The sequence below is a fragment of the Petaurus breviceps genome, unplaced genomic scaffold, assembly GCF_028583685.1.
Source record: "Petaurus breviceps papuanus isolate PSGF00001 unplaced genomic scaffold, PetGlider_PUasm1.0 181, whole genome shotgun sequence".
NCBI lineage: Eukaryota > Metazoa > Chordata > Mammalia > Diprotodontia > Petauridae > Petaurus > Petaurus breviceps.
In genome coordinates, this window is record NW_027185784.1 from 13,084,432 (window position 1) to 13,110,890 (window position 26,459).

The 26,459-nt window shown below is 39.4% G+C and overlaps 2 protein-coding genes across 6 annotated transcripts in view; one reads left to right on the top strand and one right to left on the bottom strand.

Annotated features, from left to right (window-relative positions):
• The window catches only part of TMEM209 (transmembrane protein 209), a 30,876-nt gene extending 14,292 nt beyond the window's left edge, over positions 1-16,584 (bottom strand). The window contains exons 1-8 of one of the 5 annotated variants that reach the window (XM_069087216.1): positions 16,339-16,584; positions 8,055-8,191; positions 7,892-7,950; positions 7,246-7,377; positions 5,469-5,701; positions 4,138-4,342; positions 3,305-3,480; positions 1,996-2,067 (exon numbers count right to left, since the gene is read on the bottom strand). In XM_069087216.1, the coding sequence (XP_068943317.1) occupies positions 1,996-2,067; positions 3,305-3,480; positions 4,138-4,342; positions 5,469-5,701; positions 7,246-7,377; positions 7,892-7,950; positions 8,055-8,191 (1,014 nt within the window). In that variant the 5' untranslated portion in view covers positions 16,339-16,584. Of the gene's footprint in view, positions 1-1,995; positions 2,068-3,304; positions 3,481-4,137; positions 4,343-5,468; positions 5,702-7,245; positions 7,378-7,891; positions 7,951-8,054; positions 8,192-16,209 lie in introns of all 5 variants that reach the window. The other 4 variants (XM_069087215.1, XM_069087217.1, XM_069087214.1 and 1 more) reach the window with 4 other exon arrangements.
• Positions 16,364-25,327, top strand: SSMEM1 (serine rich single-pass membrane protein 1). The gene is made up of 3 exons (XM_069087220.1): positions 16,364-16,484; positions 23,794-23,857; positions 24,436-25,327. The coding sequence occupies exons 1-3, from the start codon at positions 16,467-16,469 to the stop codon at positions 24,927-24,929; spliced, it is 576 nt and encodes a 191-aa protein (XP_068943321.1). The 5' UTR covers positions 16,364-16,466; the 3' UTR covers positions 24,930-25,327.
• Positions 25,328-26,459: the final 1,132 nt, after the last annotated feature.

Genomic DNA, 26,459 nt, shown 5'->3' on the forward strand with positions numbered 1-26,459 from the left:
ATACTTTTTGGTTTTAGAACTAAGTGCTTCAAAATTCTACAATAATAAATTTTACTTCATTTTTAGCTTTTGAGACAGACCTAATAAGGAAAGACCTATATTTGAAATTATTCCTGTCTGCCAACAGACTCCAACAGCAGATCTGACTCTCAGAGCACTGTGAATTTTAACTGTATGCTTTCTGTTACAAGTATGTTTACTGTATGCAACCGTAGTGGACAACTAAAAGAAATAAATAGGGAAACTACACTTTACTGCAAGTTATCACAGATGATGTCATTACTATACACAGACTTCAAATAGCATTTAAATTCTTAAAGGGAGAGTCAAATGAGTTACATGGAGAAACAGTAAAACTGATATTGGGGGACATCCTCTCATACTGAGGTAAATTTGACCCCGAAAAATTTAATCCTAAATCAATTTTATCGATAGTGACAACAGTAGGACAATATACCAAAGTTTTTTAGGATGCAACTAAATCAAGCAGCCCTTAGTGGGAAATTTTTATTTCTAAACACTTTAATCACTAAAAAAGAGAAATAGTAGATTAAAGAATTGGGCATGCAACTAGAAAAAATTAAAAAATTTTTATTCTTAATTTGATGAACTCAGCTTAGATGCCATTTCTCTGTCAAGTCTTCTTTGATCCCCCTTATTAGTACTACTCCCTCTTTCCCATAATATGCCTTATATTATATTTGTGTATATGTTATATAGGTTCAATAAAAACAAGGCTTTTTTCAGGGCAGATTGTTTTCCCCCCTTTATCTATCTCCTCAGTGCCTAGCAGAGTGCCTTGAAACACAGGCACTTAATAAGTGTTTATTAATTATTTTGCATACATGACATTCAAGCTACAGTTTTTGCTAGGTAACCCACAAATATATTTTTTAAAATGTTATTATAATTTAAAAAATTTCTGAGTCCCAAATTCTCTCCTTCCCTCTAGCCCCCCCAACCCATGAGAAGATGAGCAATATCTTATCAATTATACATGTGACATCACACAAAACATAGTCATGATGCCAAAAAAAAAAGCAAGAAAAATAAGGAAAGTGAAAAAATTCAGAGTTCATCAGTTCCCTTTTTGGAGGTGGACAGCATTTTTCATCATGAGACCTTTGAAATTGTCTTGGATCACTGTATTGATTAGAATAGGTAAATCTTTCACAGTTGATCATTGTTACAATATTACTATTACTGTATACAATATTCTCCTGGTTCTGCTCACTTCACTTTCTATCAGTTCATATAAGTCTTCCCAGGTTTTTCTGAAAACATCCTGCTTTTCATTTCTTAAAGTACAATAGTATCCATCACAATTATATACCACAACTTGTTCAGCCAATTTCCAATTCTTTGTCAACACAAAATGGGCTGTTATAAATATATTTTTGTACACATAGGTCTTCTTTCCTTCTCTCTGTTGGAATACAGACCTAGTAAAGGTATTACAGGGTCAAAGAGTACCAGTTTTATAGCTCTTTGGGAATAGTTCCAAATTGTCCTCCAAAATGGCTGGACCAGTTCACAACTCCAGCAACAGCGCATTACTATCCCTATTTTTCTACATACCCTTTAGCATTTGTCATTTTCTTTTCCTGTCATGTTAGCTAATCTGACAGGTGTGAGGTGGTACCCCAGAATTGGTTAATCCACAAATATTAACTCACAGCTGCTGTTACTCAGTCATTTCAGTGATGTCTGACTCCATCTGACTTCATGACCTCATTTGTGGTTTTCTTGGCAAAGATACTGGAGTGATTTCTCTTCCTTGTCCAACTCATTTTATAGATGAAGAACTGAGGCCAACAGGTTTGAGTGACTTGCCCAAGGTCATACAGCTAATAAGTGTCTGAGGTCATATTTGAACTCAGGAAGAAGAGTCTTCCTGACTTCAAGCCTGGCACTCAATCTACTGCATCACCTAGCTGCCTTTACCCACAATAGTGACACATTAACTGTTTGCATTAGAGCAATGACAGAACTTACATTTCTAAACTTGGCAGTCCATGAATCCATATGCTCAAGAAGCTGTCGATTCATAGTCACTCTTGCCCACACCTACTCAAAAACAGTACATGCTTTGAAAAGTACAATCAGTGCAGAAAAGGTTTATGAGACACCATAGTAATTCTCATTTCCACAACTTTAAAAGTACCTTATCAATCCTGAAAAAATCTTTAAATGGTATATACAAACATCACCATTTACTCAATTACTATGGTTTTGTTTTTCTTTTGTAAGTACTTAAGAGTTGCCATTCAACTCTATTAACTTTTTAAATGATCAAGTTAAAGGTACAAAAACAGACATAAAGTATAAAAGAAATAAAGTAACTAAATCTAAGTAAAACAAAATAACTAAATGAACAGACTGTAGTATATGTCAAGTGTAATAAGGTGCCAAACATTTGTTGATGGTGACGGCAGAAAATTTTCTGATAGTAATTTCCGCGATCTGACAGAATGAAAAGTGCTACCTACTGCAGTGAGAGGCACACACAGACCATCAGTCCCTCACACTGCAAGGGCCTTCAGGGACTGCTTTTTGCCTTTCCTTGTATCCTCAAAGCTTGAAATAGTGCTTGGCATATACAGGCACTTAATGAGTGCTGGCAGACAAAGGGCAGCAGATTTTCCATCCGATTCCTGTTACAGTGTATTTATAACTGACATTGAGGTAGGGCTTTCAAATTTGCAAAGCACGTTACATAGGTTATCTCATTTTAGATTCACACTAGATATTATAGGTATTGTCACTCCTACTTTACAGATGAGAAAGTTAAGGCACACAGAGATTAAATGATTTGCTCTTGGTCATACAACTCGTAGGTTTTGGGGAGAGAATGAACCCAAGCTTTCCCAGCTCTATACCCACACTGCCTCAACTTAAAAGTTGAGATTAAAAATTTTTTTTTAGCAATTGGGGTTAAATAACTTGCTCAAGGTTACATGGCTAGTTATTTCTGGGTGTGGTGCTGAGTATCTGAGCCCGGATTTGATCCAGGTCATCCCGACACTGGAGCCGGTGCTCTTACTCGCTGAGGCACCTGGCCGCCCCTAAGCAATTGGGGTTAAGTAACTTGCTCAAGGTTACACGGCCACGTGTTTCTGGGTGGGTGCTAAGTGTCTGAGCCCGGGATTCGATCTCCAGGTGTTCTCAACACTGGAGCCGGTGCCCTTACTCGCTGTGCTACCTGGCTGCCCCGAGATTAAAATATTTTTTTAAGGAACAACCAACAATTAGCAGAATGTCCTAAGATTTGTAAATTATAAAGTCATCATTTCTATCCATTTACCTCTTCTGCAGCCTGTTTAGAACCAAGGTCAGTTTCATCCTTGTTAGCACTTGGGGCTTGGGACCTGCAAGCCAGCTGGTATTGAAATTTCTTTAGCGTCTGTGCATAATCACCCACAGAACGACTATAGTTCCAGAAAGTAGGACTGCTAGAAGGTGAAGTAGAATCTGTACTCCCTAGAATTATCAATTTAGTAAGCATCAGTTTATCATAATTATTTTAAAATCACAATAGGTCAAAAGACAAGTGTCCACTAGGTAACATTAACATTATGATAGGCCCCATGTTCAAAAGATGGAACTCTGTCTTCACTGTGTTTAGAGTTTTCCCCAAGTAAAGGCAACTGCTAAGATTACAGGTCATTGACTTACTACCAAACACTCTTCTTTTGCCTTTGTATTTACCTCATGACATACTTTCTGTATGTGTTTTATCTCCCCTATCATTTTTTACTTCTGTATCCCTAGCTTTGTGCATGGTGAACAGAACTGGGGGGGGGGGGGGCGCTATATGCCAATAAAAAGTGAGTTATTTCAGCTCATATAATCATAAAGTTCAAGAGTTCAAAGAATATTTGGAAAAATCTAGTGCAACCTTCTTATTTTATAGATGAGGGAACTGAGACCCAGAATGGTTAAATGACTTGCCCAAAGTCCCACAGCTAGTTAATTGAAAATCTGCAGCAATAAACTCCTATTGCTTACTCTCAGCCTTCCACTGTACCACAATGCCTCCCAGAGGAAATGGCATATTCTTCTGACCACTCTGTATATAGAAAAAGCAAACACCATGATCCAATTTTATTATGACTGAATGAAATCATTTTTTTTTACCCAGCTGAACCCTATGTTGCTTCTCTTCTTCCCCTCGAAGAAAATTGTCAAGGGTTCTGAGATCAGTCATATAGTCTTCTTTGCCAGTTGGAGAGTTATAGACAGTGGGTGAAGCCCGGTACCGAGATCTCAAGCCAGAGCTCTCTGCTGGACCGATGGTTGTAGGATATGGAGAAGAACCAGGAGAAGGACTATAACCACACACCTATTTGGAATAAGAGATTTACTCTAAAAGCTGCAACTTAAAGGTAGGAAGACTTTTTTTTAACCTTAATTATTTGTCTAGTTTGAAAATGAAGCCTCCATCTGGATGACGTGTACTACAAACTCTCGTTTCTCTAGTGCTTAGTTTTGTAAAGTGCTTTCCTCACAATGATTTGAGCTGGTCTGAGACAGAAGGGAAAGAGAAGAAAGGACAGCAAATAGAGGTCAATAAGTAAATTGAGAGAAGATTTCGCTTTAAGTTACAGTAAGTTACAATTTCTTTCACAAAAATGGAAAGCAAAGTCTAACTAGAATGTGCCAATATTCAAAGCAGAAATAATAAGCAATACTACAGAGGCTACATCAAAATAAAGTTAGTGAGGCCCTATACCAAATATGCCACGTGCACAAGACCAGTTATATACCTAAGTTTCTAAGTGCTAACTCAAAAAAACCCATCATTTTCACAAAATTCTCTTATTTCCTGCCAAAATCAGATCTAACATATTTTAATACATGCAATTTGTTTAAAAAAGTTAATCAAATGAAATAATAAATTTAAAAAACAAAAACATTGGGTAAATTTTATTTCTAGGTACTGCTACTAATAATGAGCAATAGAATACAACAAGAAAATGATTATTCTTGGGGGCTAAGTCACCCAATACAAAGATCCCCAACGATCTGCTTCAGGCAACCAAATGTCTTCTAATTTCCATATCTCTTTATCCTGGTCCTATCGGACCAAAATGTTAAATGACTAGGAAAAATGACAATGGATGCCTAAACAACCCTCATTATTTTGGAATTTGGAGTAAAAGCTGCAAGCCCCATGAAGTCCTAACTTATGTTTTTAATTTGAAAGATGCTCAGATAAAATGAGAGGCCATGAAAGACAAGACTCTTAGAATTCTGTAAGGATACCTAAAAGCTTTGCAGAAGGAAGTATGAAAATAGAGGAAAGTGTAAAGAAAGCAGGGGCCAAAGCCCATGACATTAAAGAGATAATTTTCTGTTTGTTTTAAAGAGGACACTGTGGCAAAATATCAGCATGGAACCACTATACATTTAACCTTGGAGATGGTGCTAAAATGTTTCTTCTTTAGTAATCAAAAGAAAAGGCTTACCTTACTGTAACTACTGCTAGGTGAGTAGGTCACTCCAGGGCTGTAAGAACCACTGCTGCCTGATGATAAGCCTTGAAGTTGAGGGCTATAACCTGTCATCGTAAACTTGGGGCTTGTACTGGGGGAGCGAGATGGGCTATAACTCAATACACTCTGACCCTGTATTGGAGGAGAAGGTGTAGAGGGAGGGATACTGTTTGCCACCAGTTCACGTGGAGGAGTGGTTTGCACAACTGGAAATAAAAGGAAAATGCAAAGTAGAAGTTAACAGTCTTTGGTATTTAATAGCTAATTTTCTATTCCGAAGGAATCAAAGTCGGGAAAGGCACTGTTATTTTTAAAAAGAACAAAAACTTCATGAGTCTGAGACCTAAGTCTAGGAGCTTAAAAATTACAAGAATCAGGATATTTTAAAATTCTGATAGAGTCAGTATTATAATAGTAAAGGAGTTTGAAGAACAGAACCTAAAGAACCTAGATAAGTGTCAATAAAGTAACTGAAGAGAAAGTAAAATAGTTTTTAAGAAGAAAAGTTTAGTTTAAATGGTTGGAGTTGTTTTGTCTAGAAAAAAACAATAAAACAACATTTACTGTAACAAAGTCTTTCCTCACAACAATTCTGTGAAACAGATAAATGCAAGTATTGTCACCCCTATTTTACAGTTAAAGAAACTGAGTCTCAGAAAAGTTAAGTGACTTACTTCAGGTCACATGGCTATAACTAGGATTTGAACCCAGGTCTTGGTGCTGTTTAAGTATATGAAGGAATAATTTTAAAAAAAAACGACACTGTTTTAGCAAACACTGGTTCTCCTGATCAAACAGAAAGACATGGCAGACAAATGCAATACTAGTTTTGAGTATAATTTATTTGCAAAATATTTTACTGAGGCAGCTAGGTGGCACAGTGAATGCAGCACCAGTCCTGAAGTCAGGAGGACCTGATTTCAAATCTGGCCTCAGACACTTGACACACTTACTAGCGGCGTAACTTTGGGTAAATCACTTAACCCCAAATGCCTTGCTGTTTCCTCTCAAAACAAAACAAAACAAAAAAAAAACACTGCAGAGCAGGACGGCAGAAAATCACAAGCAGTTTTGCCTAACCAAACCGTAAAATATTCACACATATACAAAAAGCTTGGTATTAGACTTGTCAGATCATCCCAAAAACATTTACAATGAAAGTACAACAAATACATGGAAAATGGAACATGTTTGTCAGCATCACTCTCATCATCAACAAACCATGTTAGGACCATATATCAGGACATCAGTGCCTTATGTGTTATGAAGAAGGAGAAATGGCACTTGGGAAGATGAAGTCAGGAAGAATAGCTGGATCAGACCAAGTAAATACAGAAGAAATCCATGCTGGAGGCAACACCAATTTGAAAATATTAAGAGGTAATACTGAAAGGATATCTTAAAGTGGTAGAATGCAACTAAACAATTGGGGGAAAATATCAAGAACAGCATCATTACCCCAGAGAGGTGACTGAAAAATTAATATATTCAGCCCTTATCTCTACCTGCATGTCTCATAGGCACCTCAAACTTAGCATGTTCAAAATGTAATTAAATTCCTTTCCAAACAGATGAATTAGGAAAGACAATAATTTGTCTTCTGTATTTAGATTTAGAATTGCTTAAGACAGGGCCCCTGCAGATTATATGGTCTTGATGATTCTTCCATCAATACCAAATTTTGAAAAGGAAATTTCTGAAATTAAGAGATATCCGTTGCTAACTGTATCAAGAGAAACAGAACCCTTACCAGTTGTTTTCAATCCTAAAAGTGTTTGCTGTCCAGGACTGATGACCAGATTTGTAGGTGCTACAGTATATTTGAAATACCTCCAGAAATCAAATAAGGCATTCAGGCTGAAGAGAGATGCAAGTACAAGCTCTGGAACAAAACACCAGTTAATTAAAACACAAAACAACCACCTATCCCACCCCTAGAATCTTAATAAAACACAAAACTCTAACTTGTAAAAATAAATCATGGTTTAATTTTGCAATTCTTTATTGTGCTCAGCCTAATTTTCTATTCAATAATGTACACAACAGTATAGCATACAACATTCATTATCCAGAAAGATTAAAATGAATTTAAATTGTCTGAACATCCCAATCAAAAAACCAATTTTGTTTTGTTTTGTTTTTCTTTGGAAGGGGGAAGGCAAGGCAATTGGGGTTAAGTGACTTGCCCAAGGTCATACAGCTAGCAAGTGTGTCAAGGGTCTGAGGCCGGATTTGAGCTCAGGTCCTCTTGACTCCATGGCCCATGCTCTAATTCAATGCACCACCTAGCTGCTCCAAAAAACAATTTTTTAAGAAAGTCAAATCTGAATTCCATTTGTACATAATTTTTATGCAATAATAAACATAAATTATATCACAATACAGGAAAAGCTTACCAATATACCAGAGGGGCCAGTATGTTACATTATAGTATGAACTTAATAATTTCCCCGTCCTGAAAAAAAATTAAAATTCTTTTAAAATATCTTCAATAATACTATTTGAAAACATTTTCACACATTTCACAAATTTTGCTCTAATTCTAGTTAATGGACTTACATTTCAGTATATATCATGCCAGCCACAGAAACATTTAGGAGTCCCCAAGCTAAAACCACTTTCCTATCTTCTGTCTCTTTTCTCATCCTGATGGTTCTATCGATGAGGGTAGCAGAGGGACTCTGTTCTCTCTGCATCTATTTGGAGACAAAATTAAGGAAGAGTCATTGCTAAAACCTTTTAGAGAGGAGTGGCTTTGAATTTAGAGCTACAAGGGTGGCTAGACTCAAAGCGAAGTGTTAATGATTCACTGTCAAGACACCAGGAAGTTCCCAGGGAGTACCCCCAGATCTGTGCTCATCCCCGTGCTCTTTAATTTTTTTTTAATTAATGATGGTGGGGCAGAACCAAGATGGCGGAGTAGAAGCAGGAAAACTCCCGGAGTTTCCCCCATAACCACCTCAAATAGCTATATAAAAACGACTCTAAACAAACTTTAGAACTACAGAACCCACAAAGTGACAGGGAGAAACCTCCTGCTGAAGAGAGCCCGGCAGGTGGACAGGAAGGGTCCACCGCAGTGCTGGGAGCAGAGCCCAGCCCTGCATGTGCCCCCAGTTTTACCCTCAGGGCAGCCCCAACCCTGGAGCAGACTTCAGGAGAGTGGATTACCAGCAGCTGTGGCGGTTTTCAGATTTATCAACCCATAAATGCCAAAGACAAAGTGAGAGGTCAGTGGACTTTGGGAACAGGGGATCTGCAACTGTGGTCCAGCCTCTGCCCCTGGGAGAAGTGGCTGAGGCACGGCAGCTGCCACCGCATGGCTGCTTCAGAACTCCTGGCCTGTAGACTGTAGGGGGACCAAGCGACCACTCTGAGGGGTAATCGCTCTTGCTTTAACCTGCTTGGATCTCGACTGCGGTCTAGGGTGGGATGTCCTGGGATGTATTACCTGGTGCCAGAGCGGGTGGAAGCTTCAGAGAGGGCACCCAACTAATAGCTCCAGCAGCTGTGAAAACCACAGCGATTTGGGACAAAGCTCTCCTCTCTGGAAGCAGAGTTCTACTATGACAAAAAGCTCAAAAGTTAAGTAACTGAGTGGCAACATGAGCAAGCAAAGGAAGCAAAGCAAGCACAGCAGTCAAATCTTAGATTCCTTTCTTGGGGACAAAAAGGATCAAAGCATGGAACAGGAGGAAGACAATGAAGTGAGAACTCTTGTACCAAAAGCTTCAAAGAAAAATATGAACTGGTTATAGGCCATAGAGGAGCTTAAGAAGGATTTTGAGAACCAAATAAGAGAAGTGGAGGAAAAATTCGGAAGAGAAATGAGAATGATGCAAGAAAATCATGAAAAGAGAGTCAACAACCTGACTGAAGAAAATAACACCTTAAAAAGTCGAATTTTCCAGATGGAAAAAGAATCTCAAAAGCTCACTGAAAAAAATCATTCCTTCAGAATTAGATTGGAGCAAATGGAAGCTAGTGACTTTAAGAGAAATCAAGATGATGTTAAATCCAAACAAATGAAAGAATAGAGGCAATGTGAAATATCTCATGGGAAAAACCACTGACCTGGAAAAAAAATACAGGAAAGATAATTTAAAAATTAGTGGACTACCTGAGAGCCATGATCAAAGAAAGAACCTAGAAATCATTCTCCAAGAAATTCTCAAGGAAAACTGCCCTGATGTTTTAGAACCAGAGGGCAAAACAGAGGTTGAAAGAATCCACTGATCACCTCTTGAAAAAGATCCCAAAAAGAAAACTCCTAGGAATATTATAGTCAGGTTCCAAAATTCCCAGATCAAGGAGAGAATATTACAAGCAGCCAGGAAGAAACCATTTTAATATTGTGGAAACACAATCAGGATAACTCAGGATCTGGAAGCTTCTACACTGAGGGATTGAAGGGCTTGGAATATGATATTCCAGAGGGCAAAGGAGCTGGGATTAAAACCAAGAATCACCTACCCAGAAAAACTGGGCATCATGTTTCAGGGGAAAATATGGTCATTCAGTGGAATAGAGGACTTTCAAGCATTCTTGATGAAAAAACCAGAGTTGAATAGAAAATTTGACATTCAGATACAAGAAGCAAGGGAAGCATGAGAAGGTAAACAGGGAAAAGAAATCATAAGGAACTTATCAAAGCTGAACTATTTACATTCCTACATGGAAAAATGATAATTGTAACTTATGAAACTTTTCTCAGTATGAGATTAGTTGAAGGGAATATAAATGTATGTGTATATATATATATGTGTATATACATATATATGTCTATATAGGAGGGTTTGAATATGAATACATATGTAAGTGTGTGTATATATGTGTATAGGTATACACAGACAGAGGACACAGGACCAATTGAATAGGAAGGGATGATACTTAAAAAGTGAAATTGAGGGGTGAGAGAGGAATATAATGAAAAGAGATGGAGAGAGACAGAATGGCGTAAATTATCTCATATGGAAGAGACAAGGGAAAATGGTTATAATGGAGGGGAAGAACAGGAAGGCAAAAGGGAATGGGTCAACAACCTTACTCTCACTGAATTTGGCTTAGGGAAGGAATGACATACACACTACATAGGGTATCTCACCCTACAGGGCAGTAGCGGGGAAGGGGATGAGGAGGGGGATGATGGAGGGGACAGCAGGTTGCAGGGGAGGGAAGTTAGAAGCACCCACCTTTGAAAAGGGAAGGGATCAAAGCAGAGAATAGAACAAGTGGGGGGCAGGATAGGATGAAGCGAAATATAGTCAGTCTTTCACAATATATCCACTATGGAAATGTTTTGCTTAGCTACACATGTACAACCCATATTGAATTGCCTATCTTTCCAATAAGGGGGGGGTGACAGGGGAGGAAGGGAAAGAATCTGGAATTCAAAATTTTAAAATCAAATGTCTAAAAAAATATATTATTATTATTTCTTTTTACATGTAACTAGGAAATAAGATATACTGGCACTGGGGTACAGAGATCCATCTTGTCCTACTGGAAAGTCGGAGGGGGTTTAGGGGAGGATATACCGTGTTTCCCCGATAATAAGACACTGTCTTATTATATTTTTGGACAGAAAAACACCAGAGGGCTTATTTTCAGGGGAGGGCTTATTTTAATGAACATTGACAGCAATTTAAATAAACAGGTAAATGTGAACAAAAAAATGTACCTTTATTCAATAAGCAAATCACTGGGGAAGAACAGGATGATGCGCTCACTGCTGCAGCTCTGATTGGATGCAGCTTGGAGCGCGGTGTGCGTTTCACGGGGGAGGGGAATGCTGCATACAGAGGGTACCGTAATGTAGCATGTAGCGCAGGGGATCACCTTCACTACAGTAGCAATCTCAATAGGGCTTATTTTAGAGGAATCTTACACAGTAAAGGGAGGGCTTATTTTCGGGATAGGTCTTATTATCGGGGAAACACGGTAGGAGAGAGCAGATTGGGGGAGGGCTATACAGTGGGATTGCTGTTTAGGGGTGGTGGGTAGGGGAAAGATGGGGAGAAAATTTGTGACTCAAAATCTTGTAGAAATGAATGATGTAAACTAAAAATAACATAAAAATTTAATTAAAAAAAAAATAAAATTAATGATGGCCAGAGTCATAGATGGCATGCTCATCAAATCTGCAGATGACAAAAACAGAAATGTACAGCTTATATACTGGATGACAGAGGTAGAATTCAAAAGGATCCTAACAGGCTAAAGAACTAGGCTAAATATAAGATGGATTTTAATAGGGATAAATGTAAATTGTTACACTTGGGTGTAAAAAAATAAAATTCCAAAGACAGGGAGGGAATGGTTAGACAGCAGCTGCCCCGAACAAGGTCTGAGAGTTTTAGTTACTCAAAGCTCAACAGAAGGGGCAGCTAGGTGGCACAGTGAATAGAGCACCGGCCCTGAAGTCAGCAGGACCTGAGTTCAAATACAGCCTCAGACACTTAACACAAAACTAGCCATGTGACCTTGGGCAAGTCACTTAACCCCAACTGCCCTAACTTTCCCCCCTCCAAAAAGGGGGAAAAAAAAAAAGCTAAACAGAAATGTGATAAAGCAGCCAAGAAGCAGAATATGATTTTGTTCTGAGGGGCATAAGCTTCTAGGCATAGGGATGTAATAGTCCCACCATACTCTGTACTTGTCAGATGTTATCCAAAGTACTATGTTGAATTCTGGGCACCAGGGTTTTTAAAAATGCTATTGCTAAGCTAAAGAGTAACCAGAGGAGAGCAATCAAGATGGTGAAGGGCCTTGAATCACCATCAAAGTAGAACTGATTGAAGGAACTGGCTATGTTCAATTTGGAGAAATGAAGACTCAAAGGGAATATGACAGCTATTTTAAAATATTTTTTAAGTATCTGTAGGGCTGTCATGTGGAAGAGGACTAAAAATCTGTTTAACTGCAAAGGGAAGAATAAGGAGTAATGGTGGAAGCTGAACAGAGATAAGGCTTGATGTCAGGAAAAACTTCTAGCAATTAAAGCTATCCAAAAACGAAATGGACTGTTTTAAGAAGTGGTAGGTTCCCCCTTCCTTGGTGGTCTTTGAGCAGAGGCTAAATGACCACTGCCTGGTCTGTTATAGTGGGGATTCCTTTCATGTAAGGGTTGGACTATATTAGGACTAAGCTCCCCTCCAACTCCTCCATTCTACTAACAATGGGTAGTAGGAGAATTTTTAACCATGCAAGGAACAAATATGAGTAATGAACAAAAGAAAAATGTCAATTATATGAAATTTAAAAGTGTAGAATAGGGAAAAAAAACCAAACCAGCACTAAATATCTCTAAGAGTCTGATATCTGAGTAAGACACAGAGGAAATTAATACATAAAAAGTCATACCCCAATAGAGAAATAGTCAAAGGATAAGAACAAATGGCCCTTAAAAGGAATATAAACTATTAATGACATTATGAAAAATTATTCCAAATAACTAGTAATAAGAGGAATTTAAGTTAATATGACTCTGAGACTTCACCTCATATTCTTTGGCAAAAAATTGGCAGAGATCACACAAGACGAAAATTGTTCTACACTGGAGGGATTGTGGGAAGAGACACTAATACACTACTGATGGAGCTATGAATAATCCAAACTTTATGGATTATGGAAGAAAACAATTAAAACGTTCATTGGCTTTGATCCTGAGATCTTCCCCAAGGAGCTAAAAAATTTTTTTTAAACAATCTCTGATTGACAGAAATATTTGGAACAGCATTAAACACCTGTAAAAAAAAGTGGTTGCCCAAAGGTTGGGAAAACAGCTGAAAAGGGGGCAGCATGTGACTATGATGGAATATAATTGCACTATCATTAACAATGAAAACAAACAGCTCAGACATGAGAAGACTAATATATCCTCCTCATATCCCCTTCTTACAATCCTAAATTTCCTGAGGCAGCTCAGGCACCACTTCTACATAAAGTCCATCCCAGTGACTTTCAGCTGCTAATAAACAAATCCTGCTCCTCTTAACTCTCAACCAACATCTCCCTTCAAAAGTTAGGCCAACACCAATTTCTCCTGACAATACTTTATGTAACACGTCACCATTTCCAGTACTGTTGCATTTTTGTTCATATTCTCTATTCCCACTCACTAGTTCCACTGAAATTACCCTCTAGGTAAGTTCCAAATGATCTCTTAATTGCTGGATTTAATGGTCTTTTCTCATTCCTCATTCTTCTAGACCACCCTGCAGCACCTGACACTATTAGTTACCTTCTCCTCTCTAGGTTTTCATGATCTTTTTCCTTCTTGGCTCTCCTCCAATCTGTCTTTTTCAGTCTTCTTTACCAGCTCTTCATCTGAGAGCCATGCTAACTATGGGTGATTCCCAAGGCTCTGTCCTGGAGCCTCTTCTCCATCTATACACTTTCATTTGGTAACACCATCAGCTGCCATGGGTTAAATATGGTCTATTTCTAGGGAGTTAATTTTCAGATCCATAATCCAGCTCTTGTCTTTCTCCTAAACTCCAGTCCCATATCACCAAGAGTTTTTTAGACATTTATAACTGGATGTCCCATAGATAGCCAAGTTCAACATGTCCCAAAATAGAACTCATTATCTTTCCCCTCTCCACAACTTTATTATCACTGTCAAAAGGATACCACTATCCTCCCAGTCAGCCTGGTTCACCACCTCAGTGTGTCATCCTTGAAGTCTACCTAACACTCACCCCACATATCCAAACTGTTAATGAACTTTGTCAAGACTACCTTCACAACATCCCTCTGAAGATGTCCCTTTTCTCCATACATTCTCCAAACCATAGTTGGTGTTTATCACTTTTGTCCTCAACTGCTGCAATAGCCTTTTCACTGGTTTTGTCTCAGGTTTCTCCATATTCTAATGCATCCTCCACTCAGCTGCCAAAGTCATCTTCCTATAAACTCCAAGTCTGACCACCCCACTCCAATCAATAAAGCTTCAAGGGGCTTCAGGATTAAATATAAAGTCCTCAATTTGGCATTTAAAGCTCGTGGCTACTGGGTCCTTTCCTCTTCTTACACTTTTACTCTCCGTATGATTCAGCTACACTGCTCTACTTGCTGTTCTTCTAATACGACGCTCCATTTCCACTCAATGCCTTTGCCTTGGCTGTCCCTCATGGCTGCAGCCCTTTATCCCAGCACCTCTACATCTCTGATTCTCTGGCTTCCTTCAAGACTCAGCTCAGTCCTTGCCTTCTGTCGTATATCTCCCTTGGTACTAGCTGGTGCCTTCCCTAAGACTTCCTAGGTCTTAGCCTTTTTTTCTCTTATATTCTCTTGGTACTCATTGACACCCATAGATGTTTGGGGTTTTTTTGTTTTTTATTTCTTAAATGTTCATATTTAAATTTTCTTAAAATTTATTTAAAAATAAATGCCTATTTATTTAAAAAAAAAGTTTTCATGATTTTTTCCAGCTCCATTCAGTTCCATGGGGAGATGATCTTCCTAGACCTACTCTGTATACATCTTATACATGCCTAATTTACATGTTCTGTCCTCCATTAAAATGTGAGTTCCTTGGAGCTAGCCTCAATCTTCTCTTGGTCTTTTGTCTATCCCCAGTGCTTAGCACAGTGCCAAGCACACAGTAAGGGCAAACTGCCTGTGGACTGAGGCTATCCTGAACATGTGCTCCTCCACTAGTGTCTGCTCCAAAATCACTTAATATTTTTATTTACTTGTGTATCAGCTTTTCTTCCTCTTCAAGAGAATGCAAACTCTTTGAGGGCAAGTCCTGTTTCAAGTTTTCTTTGTATTCCCAGAATCTAGCACCAGGCCTGGAACACAATAGCTCAATAAATGCACAGGAGTCTTAAACTATACCCCATGGTCTAGCACCATCTTCTATGTCATAGGAAGATGCTAATAAATACTCCTTGTTGTTGTGTGCCTGTGTTCAAACCTGCTGTGTCTGGTAAGGGACACACAAGGAAAGCTGGGGGGGAGAAAATAGCAACTGACTTTTCACATCCTATCTGATGCCTGCAACAACCCCTTGAAGTAAGTACTACAAGATATCACCCGGATTTTACAGACAGGGCTCTGAGAAGTTAGATGACACTGCACACGATCCCGTAACTACTATCAGAAGCCAGACTGGAACTGGGGTTCCATTGCTGGAGGAGGGGAAGAAAAGACCAAGGAGGGGTGGAAAAGGCCAAGGAGGGGTAGGGGCAGAGAATGATGCATACATAGCTCACTTCGGGTTAATAATCCTTGTGGTGACGCACTACAGCAGCCCACAGCTGTCTCAGAGCTCTGGACCCGCGAGTCCCTAAGAAGTGAGTTCAAATCCTGCCTCCGATATGTAATAGCTGTGTGACCCTGGGTAAATCACTTAACCTCTCTGGGCCTCAGTTTCTTCATCTGTAAAATGGGGGATGGAGGGTGGGGTTGGCCTCGGTGGCCTCCAAGGCCCCTTCTGGCTCTAGCCCTATGGTCCTATGATAGGCCTTCATGTAGGAGGACCTAAATCTTTGAACCCTGGGCTCCCTCCCCACACCAGGCGTCTGGTCCCGGCCGCCCACGCCACAAACCATTTGAGGATGACTTGCCCCTGTATGTGCACCCCACCCCCTCCCCAAATCAGCGTTGCACCCCGAGATCCCTTCAGTCACCCCCTGGGCCCCGCCGCCCTCGCTTCAGCACCGCCCGCACGCGGCTCCCCACAGCCTCGGGCCAAGGCCAGCCTCACCTCCCGCACCCCGCCGCCGCCACCGCGCCCTCCACGGGGCCGAGCCATCCCCAAGCCCGACAGGCAGCGGAAGCTCCGTCCACTCCCCCGAGAGGAAAAAGACAGGCGCACACACACACATACACGCACATAAACAACGCACCGTGCTCAACTTCCCGCAGCCGCGATTCGGCACCAGTTCTCACCGCGCCTGCGCACAGTCACGTGAGCTCGCGGATGCCCAGCCCTGGGGCGCGAGGCCAATCAAGACGTGAAAAATGGACCTCGGGAGCAAGGTGGAATGGAGGGCGGGAAGGGAGGGGGCCGAGGAGAAAGGGCCCGACTGAAATATCTTCTTGCGAGAGGAGGGAACGTTGCCTTGGAAATAGGAGCGCGTGCGCGTGTGTGCGTGCGCGCGCCCTGCGGGTTGGCGCCTGCGCACAGTGGCCTCGGGAAGTTACTGGAGGGGGTGGGTCTGGGAAGGGAGGAGCGGGTGGAGCTCGAAGCGGAGGGTGGGTGGCATTTCGGAGTTTGTTGCTGGCCCACCTCAAAAAGCCGAAAACAAACTAAAGAAGACAAGCCCAGCATCTGGGTTAAATTCAAATAGAAACAGTTTCGGTCTCCGGGCCTTGCGGCCTGTTTGCTTTTCCCCAGCAGCCGCTCCAGGACCGGTTGACGCTGCCGTCATTTGCGCAGCTTTCGCTAAGTGTCCGAGGCCTTGTGGCCCGCCTGGTTAACAACAGTCTAAGTTTCACCCGCGAGTGACCAGAAGCCGCTCCTCTCGCTGTACAGAGTCGCTGCAGCTCCCTCAACCTGTCAGGGCCTCAGTTCCATTTTTTTTTTTTGCGGGGGGTCGTTGCCCCAAATTTCACTCCTTGTGAGCCTCCCTCGTCCCCCATGCAGATTGGCAACAGTTCTGCAACTTAAGATGTTAAGACTTGTGAGAGGTTAAGTGACTTGTTCAAAGTTACCCAGCCTGGCAGGACTTGAACCCAAATCTTTCTGAATCCCGAGCAGGAACCGGAGCCGCCTGCTACGCAAAGGGGATAATATCAGTCCTGCCTCGGGGTAACTGTGACAACACTTTACCTGGTAAAGGGCACGAGGCCATCAACAAGAGCTGCCCTAAAAGGTGTGGCTGAATTCTTCAGGAGCAGGTGTAAATTGTAGCACCGAAAGCGCCTGTATTTATGCAAATTCAGTGAATTTTTATGTGATGAACAGGGACTATCACACAAACGTGGACTGATCATGAGGTTGGCCTCTCGTTTTGTAGGAACTGAACATTGAAGGGACAAGTGGCTTAAAGCCAAGTTAAAGAGAAAGGAGGACATAAGTACCTGGGAAAACATGGATAATCACTTCCCTGTATAACTGGGCGGCATATATTTACAAAAGATACCATTGTCATAGTATGCTGAGATTTTTTTATGTCGGCGGTCAAAATTATTCCCAAATTTTGCTTCCAAGATCATTTTGTTTTGAAAATGAAGTTTTTTTTTTTCCTATAGGACAAAAACAGAGGAAATACATATTAATGATAGTTTACAAACATAATTGTATGTTTTAAAACTCCAAAGTGCTTTATAAACAGTGACACTTCTGTCATTTTGCAGATTTTTAAAATTGAAGTGGATTTTCTTATAGTTTAGATATGAATTCAAGTGGAGAAATGTCTTGAAAATGTGCAGAGGCAATATTTGACATTACTAGTTAATACTAGAAACCAAGTTTTATTTATCCTTCCTAAATTAAGAAGAAAACGTGCCTCAGTAAATTTTATCCAATTCATAAATGATCATCTCATTTTATATTAATCATTGGACATTTATATAGGAATCACCAAAAATCCTAAATTTATATGGAGTCTAATCACATATTTTAATAAAGGGAGAGAAAATTAATGCCTCAAAGAAGCCAAATTGTTTTTTTTAAAAATCAAGCAATATTTGCTGTCAGGAAATGAAGTTTGTGCATTTTAAAACATGCCCAAAAAATTGAGATGAGGAAAAATACCACGTATTATTTTTAACATAAGCAAGGTACTTAAAATATTCTTTGAAACTTTAAGGAATCCTTTGTAGTAGCTTGTTAATTCTTGTCACAGTTGCTGAAACATGTCATAATGGGTTGCCAAGGAAGTTGTTACACATCGTGGATTGAAGCATTCTCCCAGTCATCTTCAATCACATAAAGCATGTTTTGATATTTTCTAAGAAAGTAGCTTCATGGGACTCCCTTATTCTCTTTTCTGGGAGATGGACCCTCCCAGCAAGCCTTTGAATTTCATTCCAAAACCGGAGCATGAATGCCAAAAGGATGACTCTTGTGGGGCAGTAGGGAACTTTCTGCTTTGGTACTTTATTATTATGTTGTTCCTGATGATCCTCTATAGGGCTGTTCTCTGGGTAGGATATTCTTCCATTCTTACTAATATATTTACTAAGCCATATATTTCTGTGAAGTTAATTTTTTTTTGGCTAAAATCTTCCCAACTTCTAATAGCTCAAAGTTTCCTTCTATATCCTCATAATTCTGGTTGTAGGAGGTAAGATATTTGTTATTACAGAATATGTACTATGGAATCTTAAATTCTATAGAAAGGTTGTTGGCTTTGGTTTTTTTTTTTAAGTAAAATAAGGGCCCAGACTAAGATGCAGAATTACCATTATAGAATATTCCTCTTTGTGAAACCTTAAAGCAATAATAACATTGTCAATGGGTAGCATTTATGTAGTCCCTACTGTGTGTCAGGAACTTTGTGCTAAGTACTTTACAAATATCTCATTTGTTCCTCACAACACTCTGGGAGGAAGGTGATACTACATTTTCCATTTTACAGTTTTGGAACCTGAGAACAGACAGAAGTTAAGTGACTTGCCCAAGGTCACATAACTATTAAGTGTCTAAAATAGAATATGAACTCAGGTCTTCATGATTCCAGGCTCAGTAATCTATCTACTATGTCACTTAGCTCTAATAATATATGTATATGCGTCACCTATCATTATTACTAGCAATTCCTATGGCTGGCAGTGCTTTTATAATACAGGTCCTGATTTCTAATGCAAATAGATGGCTAATCAAACCACTATTGTATTTACTGATGGTGCATATGAAATACATGTTAACTTAGTAATAATAGTAATACAAATACCATCGTTGTTGTTATTACTATTTTTTTTAGTAATTATTACTATCATTTAGTAATTATCAGAATATCGAATGGTTGCCAGTCTTCTCCATTCTGAGTGCTCCATTAGAGGCAAAAATGGGTTATTAAACTCTTTGATATCTCATTTCCAGTGGTCATAGATGCCTCTCTATAGCAAATTCATCTGAATCTTCTTTAAGGCAGATTCTTTGATAGCAGTCAATAAAATTAGAATAGGAATAGCTTTAATTGCCTAAACTAAACATTGAATGTATGAGGCTAACAAGAAAGGTGCTACTGTCTTGCACATCACCAAAAATTTTCACAATCTCAAGTTGCAAGAGATCTCAGGCATTCTAACGGTTAAGAATCTCCACAATAGCATATCCAACAAGTGATTTTCCAGCTTTTCCTTGAAGACCCCCAGGACCACTTGCTCATACAGCTCATTTCACTTTTGTATGGCTGTTAGAAAGTTTGTTTTGTTTCCCCCCAACATCTTACCTAAGTCTTTCATCCATTGTTCTTTGTTCTTGCCCTCTGTGACCAAATAAGACAAATTTAATCCCTCTTCCAATGACTTCCTTTCAAATACTTGAAGAAAACTATTGTGCCTCTACCTCACTTTACCCTAAACATGACCTCCATTTTAGAAATTTAAAAATAACAATAATCTCTTGTCTGCACCATCTACATAGAGTCTTAGATCCCTGAACTGGAAAGGGACCTCAGCAGATCCTCTATCCTTCTCTTTAGGCAGGTACGATTTCTCTCCATGCTCAGGAAAATGAAAAGCTGAGGTTCTGCTACTACCTAAGCAGTATTCCTGAGGTCATACAGGTAGTTAATGTCAAGGCAACCCTAGGAGACCTATTTTTTCAGTTTTAATCATATTTGCTTCAAAATAAGTCTGAAATGTGGAGTTCAGCTTATTAAATAGTAAGCCCCAATGATCTTAGAAGCTGCATTTCTCATTATGCAACATCATGAAAATTGCTCATTTTTTCTGTTAAGAAACTTAATTACTTATCTATAGGTAATATGGTTATAAATATATTGGAAAATAGTGATTAATTATCCTTGCTATGAAATGTATTTTCTCTTCATTTACTTCTCTTCTAAATATATTTATCAATTTACCATTAAAATGTGAATATTTTGTGATACACACACACACACACACACACACACGCAGCTAAGTAGTAGATAGAGCCCTGGCCCTGGAGTCAGGAACATCTGAGTTCAAATCTGGCCTCAGAAACTTACTAGTATGTGACCCTGGGCAAGTTAACCTCTTGTCTGCCTCAGTTTCTTCATCTGTAAATTGAGGATTTACCAAAAAAAAAAAAAAACAACCTACTCAGGTTTTTTGTTAGGATAAAATGAGATCACACTTGTAAAGGACTTTACAGAGCTTAAAATGATATGCAAATGCTCTCAGCTGTTATTGTCATTATCAAGACTGTCCCTCCTAGTCTAGCCATATGCTCTTCGGGAGCAGAATTTCTGAACTTGAAGGGACCTCAGAGGTCACTGATTCCAGACTCCTGGCATTTTACAGATGAGGTCATCAAGGCCAAAATTTAGTTGAAATGAGTTGCCTAATATCACAGCTACTTAATGATAGAGCCAGGAATAAAATGAAGAACTCCTAGTCCCTGGTCTTTTCCTTATACTACTCTACCTCTCAAAGTACGAGCCAACTCTGGTTCTCTCACTTTCTATAAAACAACCTACACAAATGTTTAATAAATGCTTATGTGACACAGTGAATAAAAGGCTGATTCTGGAGTCAGGAAGACCTCAGTTCAAATCTTGCTTAGACCTTTATTAGCTGTGTGACCCTGGATAAGTTACAACTTTGCAATCTCCATTTCCTCAACTGTAAAACCAATAATAGCATCTACCTCCTAGGGTTGCTGTTGAGGATAAAAGAGATGTTTGTAAAGTGCTTTGCAAACCTTAAAGCACAATATAAATGTTATTTTTTTTATTATTTTGTTTAAAATAGGCCTATTATTTCATTAAAGATAGGTATTAGATCTTTGATTCCGTTGGTGACCTGCCCAAGGTCATAAAGCTAGTATATGTCGGAGGCAGCACTTGAACCTAGGTATTTCTTACTTGGAGGCCAATTCTCTGTCCACTATGCTATACTGCCTCTTCCTACCTTTTTATTTTACTGCGCTTTAAAAAATTTTTGCATACATGTGGGGCATTGCTCTGAAAATTATATAATTTGAGTTCAGTAAATATTAAAACTCAAACAATGGCAGTAAGAAGTAAAAGCAATGGGATATCAACAGAACCTGAGTTCCTATTTCCAATTTAGTTTACCAGTGAACATAATCCAGGAATGTGTGTCTAGATATATACCTTTCATGATAGAGACCATCATGATATATGGAAGAGGAAAAAAATTTACATATGGAAGGGAATGGGATAGAAATAGGGAGAATCTAGAACAAGGTTAAGAATGTCCTCGTATGACACTTTACACATGAAAGGGTTTGACTTTAGATCCATCACTTTTGGCAGGCATCATAAAGGAAGCTATGGTGGTGCAATAGATAGGAAGACCTGAGTTCAAATCCAGCTTTAGGAACTTCCTAGCTGTGTAACCAAGCAAGTCACTTAATTTCTTTTGCCACTGGAGCAGGAAATGGCAAACCGCTCCAGTATCTTTTCCAAGAAAACCCCATGGACAGAGAGAGGTCATGGAGAGTCTAAAATGACTGAAATAAACAACTCAAACACAAATGCAACTAAAAATAAAATTATATGGCCACATTGTTGGAGGGACATTACTTCTGAATGGTTTTTGGAGGAACTTTGAGGAAGTTAATGGTTTATGTTAGAAGTATTAAATTTATTTTTATGACCCAAATTAGACTAATTAAAAAAAATATTTCCTGCAGAGGTTCAGTCCATTTTGTCCCCTTGGTTAGAAAATCACTTAGGGTACTATGCTATTGAAGAGGGGTGAGAGGTGTTACAGGAGCTCCAATGACCAGAGTCCCTGAGTGGGCAGTCTGCAATGAATTCATAGGACCCAAGCAATCTTTTAAGTCAGGATTGTAAAAGTTTATTGTTATGCTATACAGTGGGCAGGAGGTCTTATGGAACCTACAAACTTAAAGAAGTCATAGATATAGTTTATAAAGTGTTACAATAGTAAATCAGATGTCAATTATGCTAACTAGGTGAGTAAGGGTGGGGTTTAGGGAGGAGTTAAGGAGTGGTCAGTGCTTAAAGGAACATGCACTTTTATTATCTACTGCTCAGGCATATTGCCCATAATTCACTGGGAAATAGCCCAAGGGGCGTGGGGGGGGACGGGACACTTGGAGGTGTGGTTTTAGGCTTGAAACGTCACTAAGTCAGCTAGAGGTCAGGGCTGACTGAAAAATGCCTAGTCTGCCTCCCATCAGTGTCATGTTTGACAAGATGGATGTTGGGAACCAAGGCTAACAGGGATTCAGGATGTGCCTAATTGGCTGAGGAGTTAACTTACAGATAGTGCATTGAAGGATTCATAGATGCAGCTGGCCATTGTACTAGGGAGAGATAACATTTGCCTAAGCTAAAAAGTTTATAGATGGTTTAGTGAAGGATTCACAGATGTAGCTTGTTATTGTACCAAGCAGAGATACACAGTTCATGAGTTGTTGCTGGGCAGATGTTCTGAGGCTGGGGGGAAATGTGATTTTACAAACTGGTTTTACAAATTGATTTTATAAACTGATGTTACAAACATAGACACCCCAAGCACCCCATTACTATCAGTGAATTTGGAATCAGTAAGATCTGGGTTCAGGTTCTGCTGCAGGTGCTTGCCAACTTTGTGACTCTGGGCAAGTCACTCAACCTCTCTCTGAACCTATTTCTTCATCTGTAAAATTAGGGCTTTGGACTAGATGGTTTCTAATGTCCTTTCCACTTCTAAACTTATGGTGCTATGATTTTTACTAAAGAGAACACAAGTATTTTTGGTCCCATGTTTCTTATTCTTCTAACATAAATAAGGATTTTTCATTACTAACGATACTAATAGCTAGCATTTATTAGAGAGCTTTAAGATTTGCAAAGTTATATGTATACATTTATATATATTTGCATGCCTATATCATGTAATTTGATTTGATAACTATACCTTGAACCATTATCATACCTGAAAATAATTTTCTGTTCTGTCCAGGGACAATTTAAGAGATTGCACTATTTATAACAACAATTCATATTTACATAGTACTACTAAAAAGTCTGTCTTTCAAATTGATGGTGATTTAGCAGGATCACAGAGCGGCAACTCAATAAATACTTGGAAAATTAAAATTTTAAATCAGACTCAGCTAATGCTTCAAGGCAACAATATTTCTTAACAAATAAGTAATAATGAATGTTGTCTAATTTAGAGAATCTCTCTGACTAGTCTATATATCCTGACACAGATATCTGAGAAAAAGGATGCATCACTATCAACAGACAATGGGACAAACAATTCAGGATGTAAAGGTGAGATCCAGTAAAAAAAAAATTGACAATGTAAATTTATGCTGAAAGTTTCCGGCTTCCTTGTCCCCATCCCTATCTTTCATCCCCCCTGCTGAGCCAAGTTGAATTTTGCTGGGAACTGGAAATATTGTCTCCCATCTCCTCCTTTACCCCTTCCCATTTTCTCCTACCAAGACTTTTGCTGTTTGTCATCGTGTGACCTGCTCCATTCCTACTCCCATTATTCTATCACTTATTTTTAAGAATATAAACCTCTGAGAAATGGAAACTTGATAATTCTTTGGAAAAGAATGGGACCTCTGCCTAGAACCTTAAAATCAGGATCAGCATTGACTTTTCAAAGTGGGTCTCCAAGATTTCCATCTGTTTCCTTCTGCTGCTCCGGGGTGAGACATGTCTGACCCACTGTGGTGAAGGGTGGGGTAGTGGGGCGTTGTTATATGTGTGGTCTGCACGTTGTTAAAAATGTGCTATTTATTATCTTTGGGATTCATGCTACAGATTGTCATGATAATAATAATAGTGTGTTGAGCTGCAGTGCACCTCATCTGTTGTTTTCTTCTGATTGTTGTTATCAGAGGCCTACTGCAAGCGACATAGCAAAAGCACCTTCTGGGAATCTTTAACAAAGATCTTTAAGAAGAAACCCAAACATATGCAACTTTCACCTGTAACTGACTCAGAAGTGGCACTTGTTAATGCCTACCTGGAAAGGAGACGAGCCAGGCTCCACTCTCAGCTGAACCAGATGAACCAAGGCCTCCATGATAGTGATACCACTGACAGGGACAGTATGGACTCTAACTCAGGAGCCTCCTCCTGGAAGGAGAGTGAAACTGAACATCGTCCAACACCAGCCAGCCTCAGAAGAAGAAAGATAGCTCAAAGGCAGAGGAACCTCGGAAGCTACCAAATCAGGGAAAGGCCTTGCCTCCACTGCAAAGCTATGAGAACCAGTGAGTGGCTGACTCGCCACTTCCTTCATCCTCCTGCAGCACCGCTTCCAGTGGATGGAGATATTCCAGAGGACAGTTCTCTAGTAGAAATTAACACAAAATTCAGTAGAATTTGAGCTTTATCTAGTTCTTAATTATTGAAGCCAAATGAATAAGAGATTAAAACAAGTATGAAATATCACCAGAGGGTCAAGGTAGTGAGGCTTTACAATAAAGTCTCTCTACTAATGTCAAGTGTACTTGGTATGTTTTAGATAATTATTTTAAAGCAAAAAATACTAGTAAATTTAACTTTGACATCATGAGAATATGACCAAAAATTTGTATCTACTGTATATGGGGTAGCAAACTCTGCTGGATTTGGAATGTTACTGATTCTAAAGTTCTGATTCAGATGCTTCCTAGCTGTGTTACTCTGGGCAAGTCATCTTAAAATGACGGGCTTGGACTAGATGTAATGTCCCTTCCAGGTCTAAACCTGTGATCCTATGATTTTTACTTAAATTAGTGTAAATAAATGTTTTTGATCCTAATTTTATTTATTCCTCTAAAATAAATGAGGATGCCCCTTTAAAAAGGATAATTTATCCATCAGTTCAACAAGCATTTATTAAATACTTAGTGTCTGCAAGGCATTGATTGTGCTAGGAATTGGGAAGCAGAAACAAATACAAAGTAATTTGAGAATGGGGAGAGTATTAACAACTGGGAGGGATTGGGAAGGTCCCATTGCTTAGCTAAGCCTTGAAGTAAGATGAAATTTCTGAGAGAGATGAGGGAATGCATTCTGTCCATAGGGTTGTTGCCTGTGGAAATGCATGGAGGTAAGAGATGAAATGTCAAATTCTGGGAACTGCTACTAGTTTAGTTTGACTAGAATACAGAGCTCTTAAGGCAGGGAGTTAATGTGAGATAAGACTGGAAAGGTAGTTGGAGCCAGACTGGGGAGAAACTTTAATGCTAGATTGAGAAGTATTTTATCCTTATTTTTTTTTTCTATTTTGAGGATAGTTCTTAGTCACATTGATCTTTGGGAAGATTATTTTAGCTGCTAAGTAAAGGATGGATTAGGTGAGGTGCAGGGAGACTAATTAGAAGGCTATAAAAATAGTCTAGGCAAGAAATGATAAGGACCTGACTAAGGTGGTGGCCCTGTGAGTATAGAGAATGAGAATGGATGTTAGGAATGTTAAAGGAGAATCAAAAAGTCTTGGTAACTGATTGAATGTGGGGGTGGAGGGAGAGAGGGAGAGAGCAAAGAAGAAAAGTGAAGGGTGACAGCAAGGTTATGAACCTGGATGACTAGGGGGGTGGTAGTTCCCTAAATAGAAATGAGAGAAGTTTGAGATGCCAACAGAACATCAGGGCAGAGCTATCTGGCAAGTGGTTGGGAACATAGAACTGGAATTCAAGAGCAAGATCAGGCTTGGATATCTAGTTCTGAGAGTAATCTGTGTAGAGAAGCTAATTGAACCCTTGGTGCTCATGAGCTCACCAAGGGAGAAAGTATATGTTCCCATACACAGCCTTTAAAGACATACCTGCTTAAGGAAAGAGAGCAGACATTTATTAAGCATCCACCATGTGGCTGGCACTGTGCTGACTACTTTACAAATACCTTGTTTAATCCTCACAACAACTCTGGG

What these genes read in the sequence shown, in the direction of transcription:
- SSMEM1 (XM_069087220.1), top strand. An exon ending in AAACAATTCAGGATGTAAAG is followed by an intron (nt 23,858 to 24,435) that starts GTGAGATCCAGT and finishes TGTTGTTATCAG; the next exon opens with AGGCCTACTGCAAGCGACAT.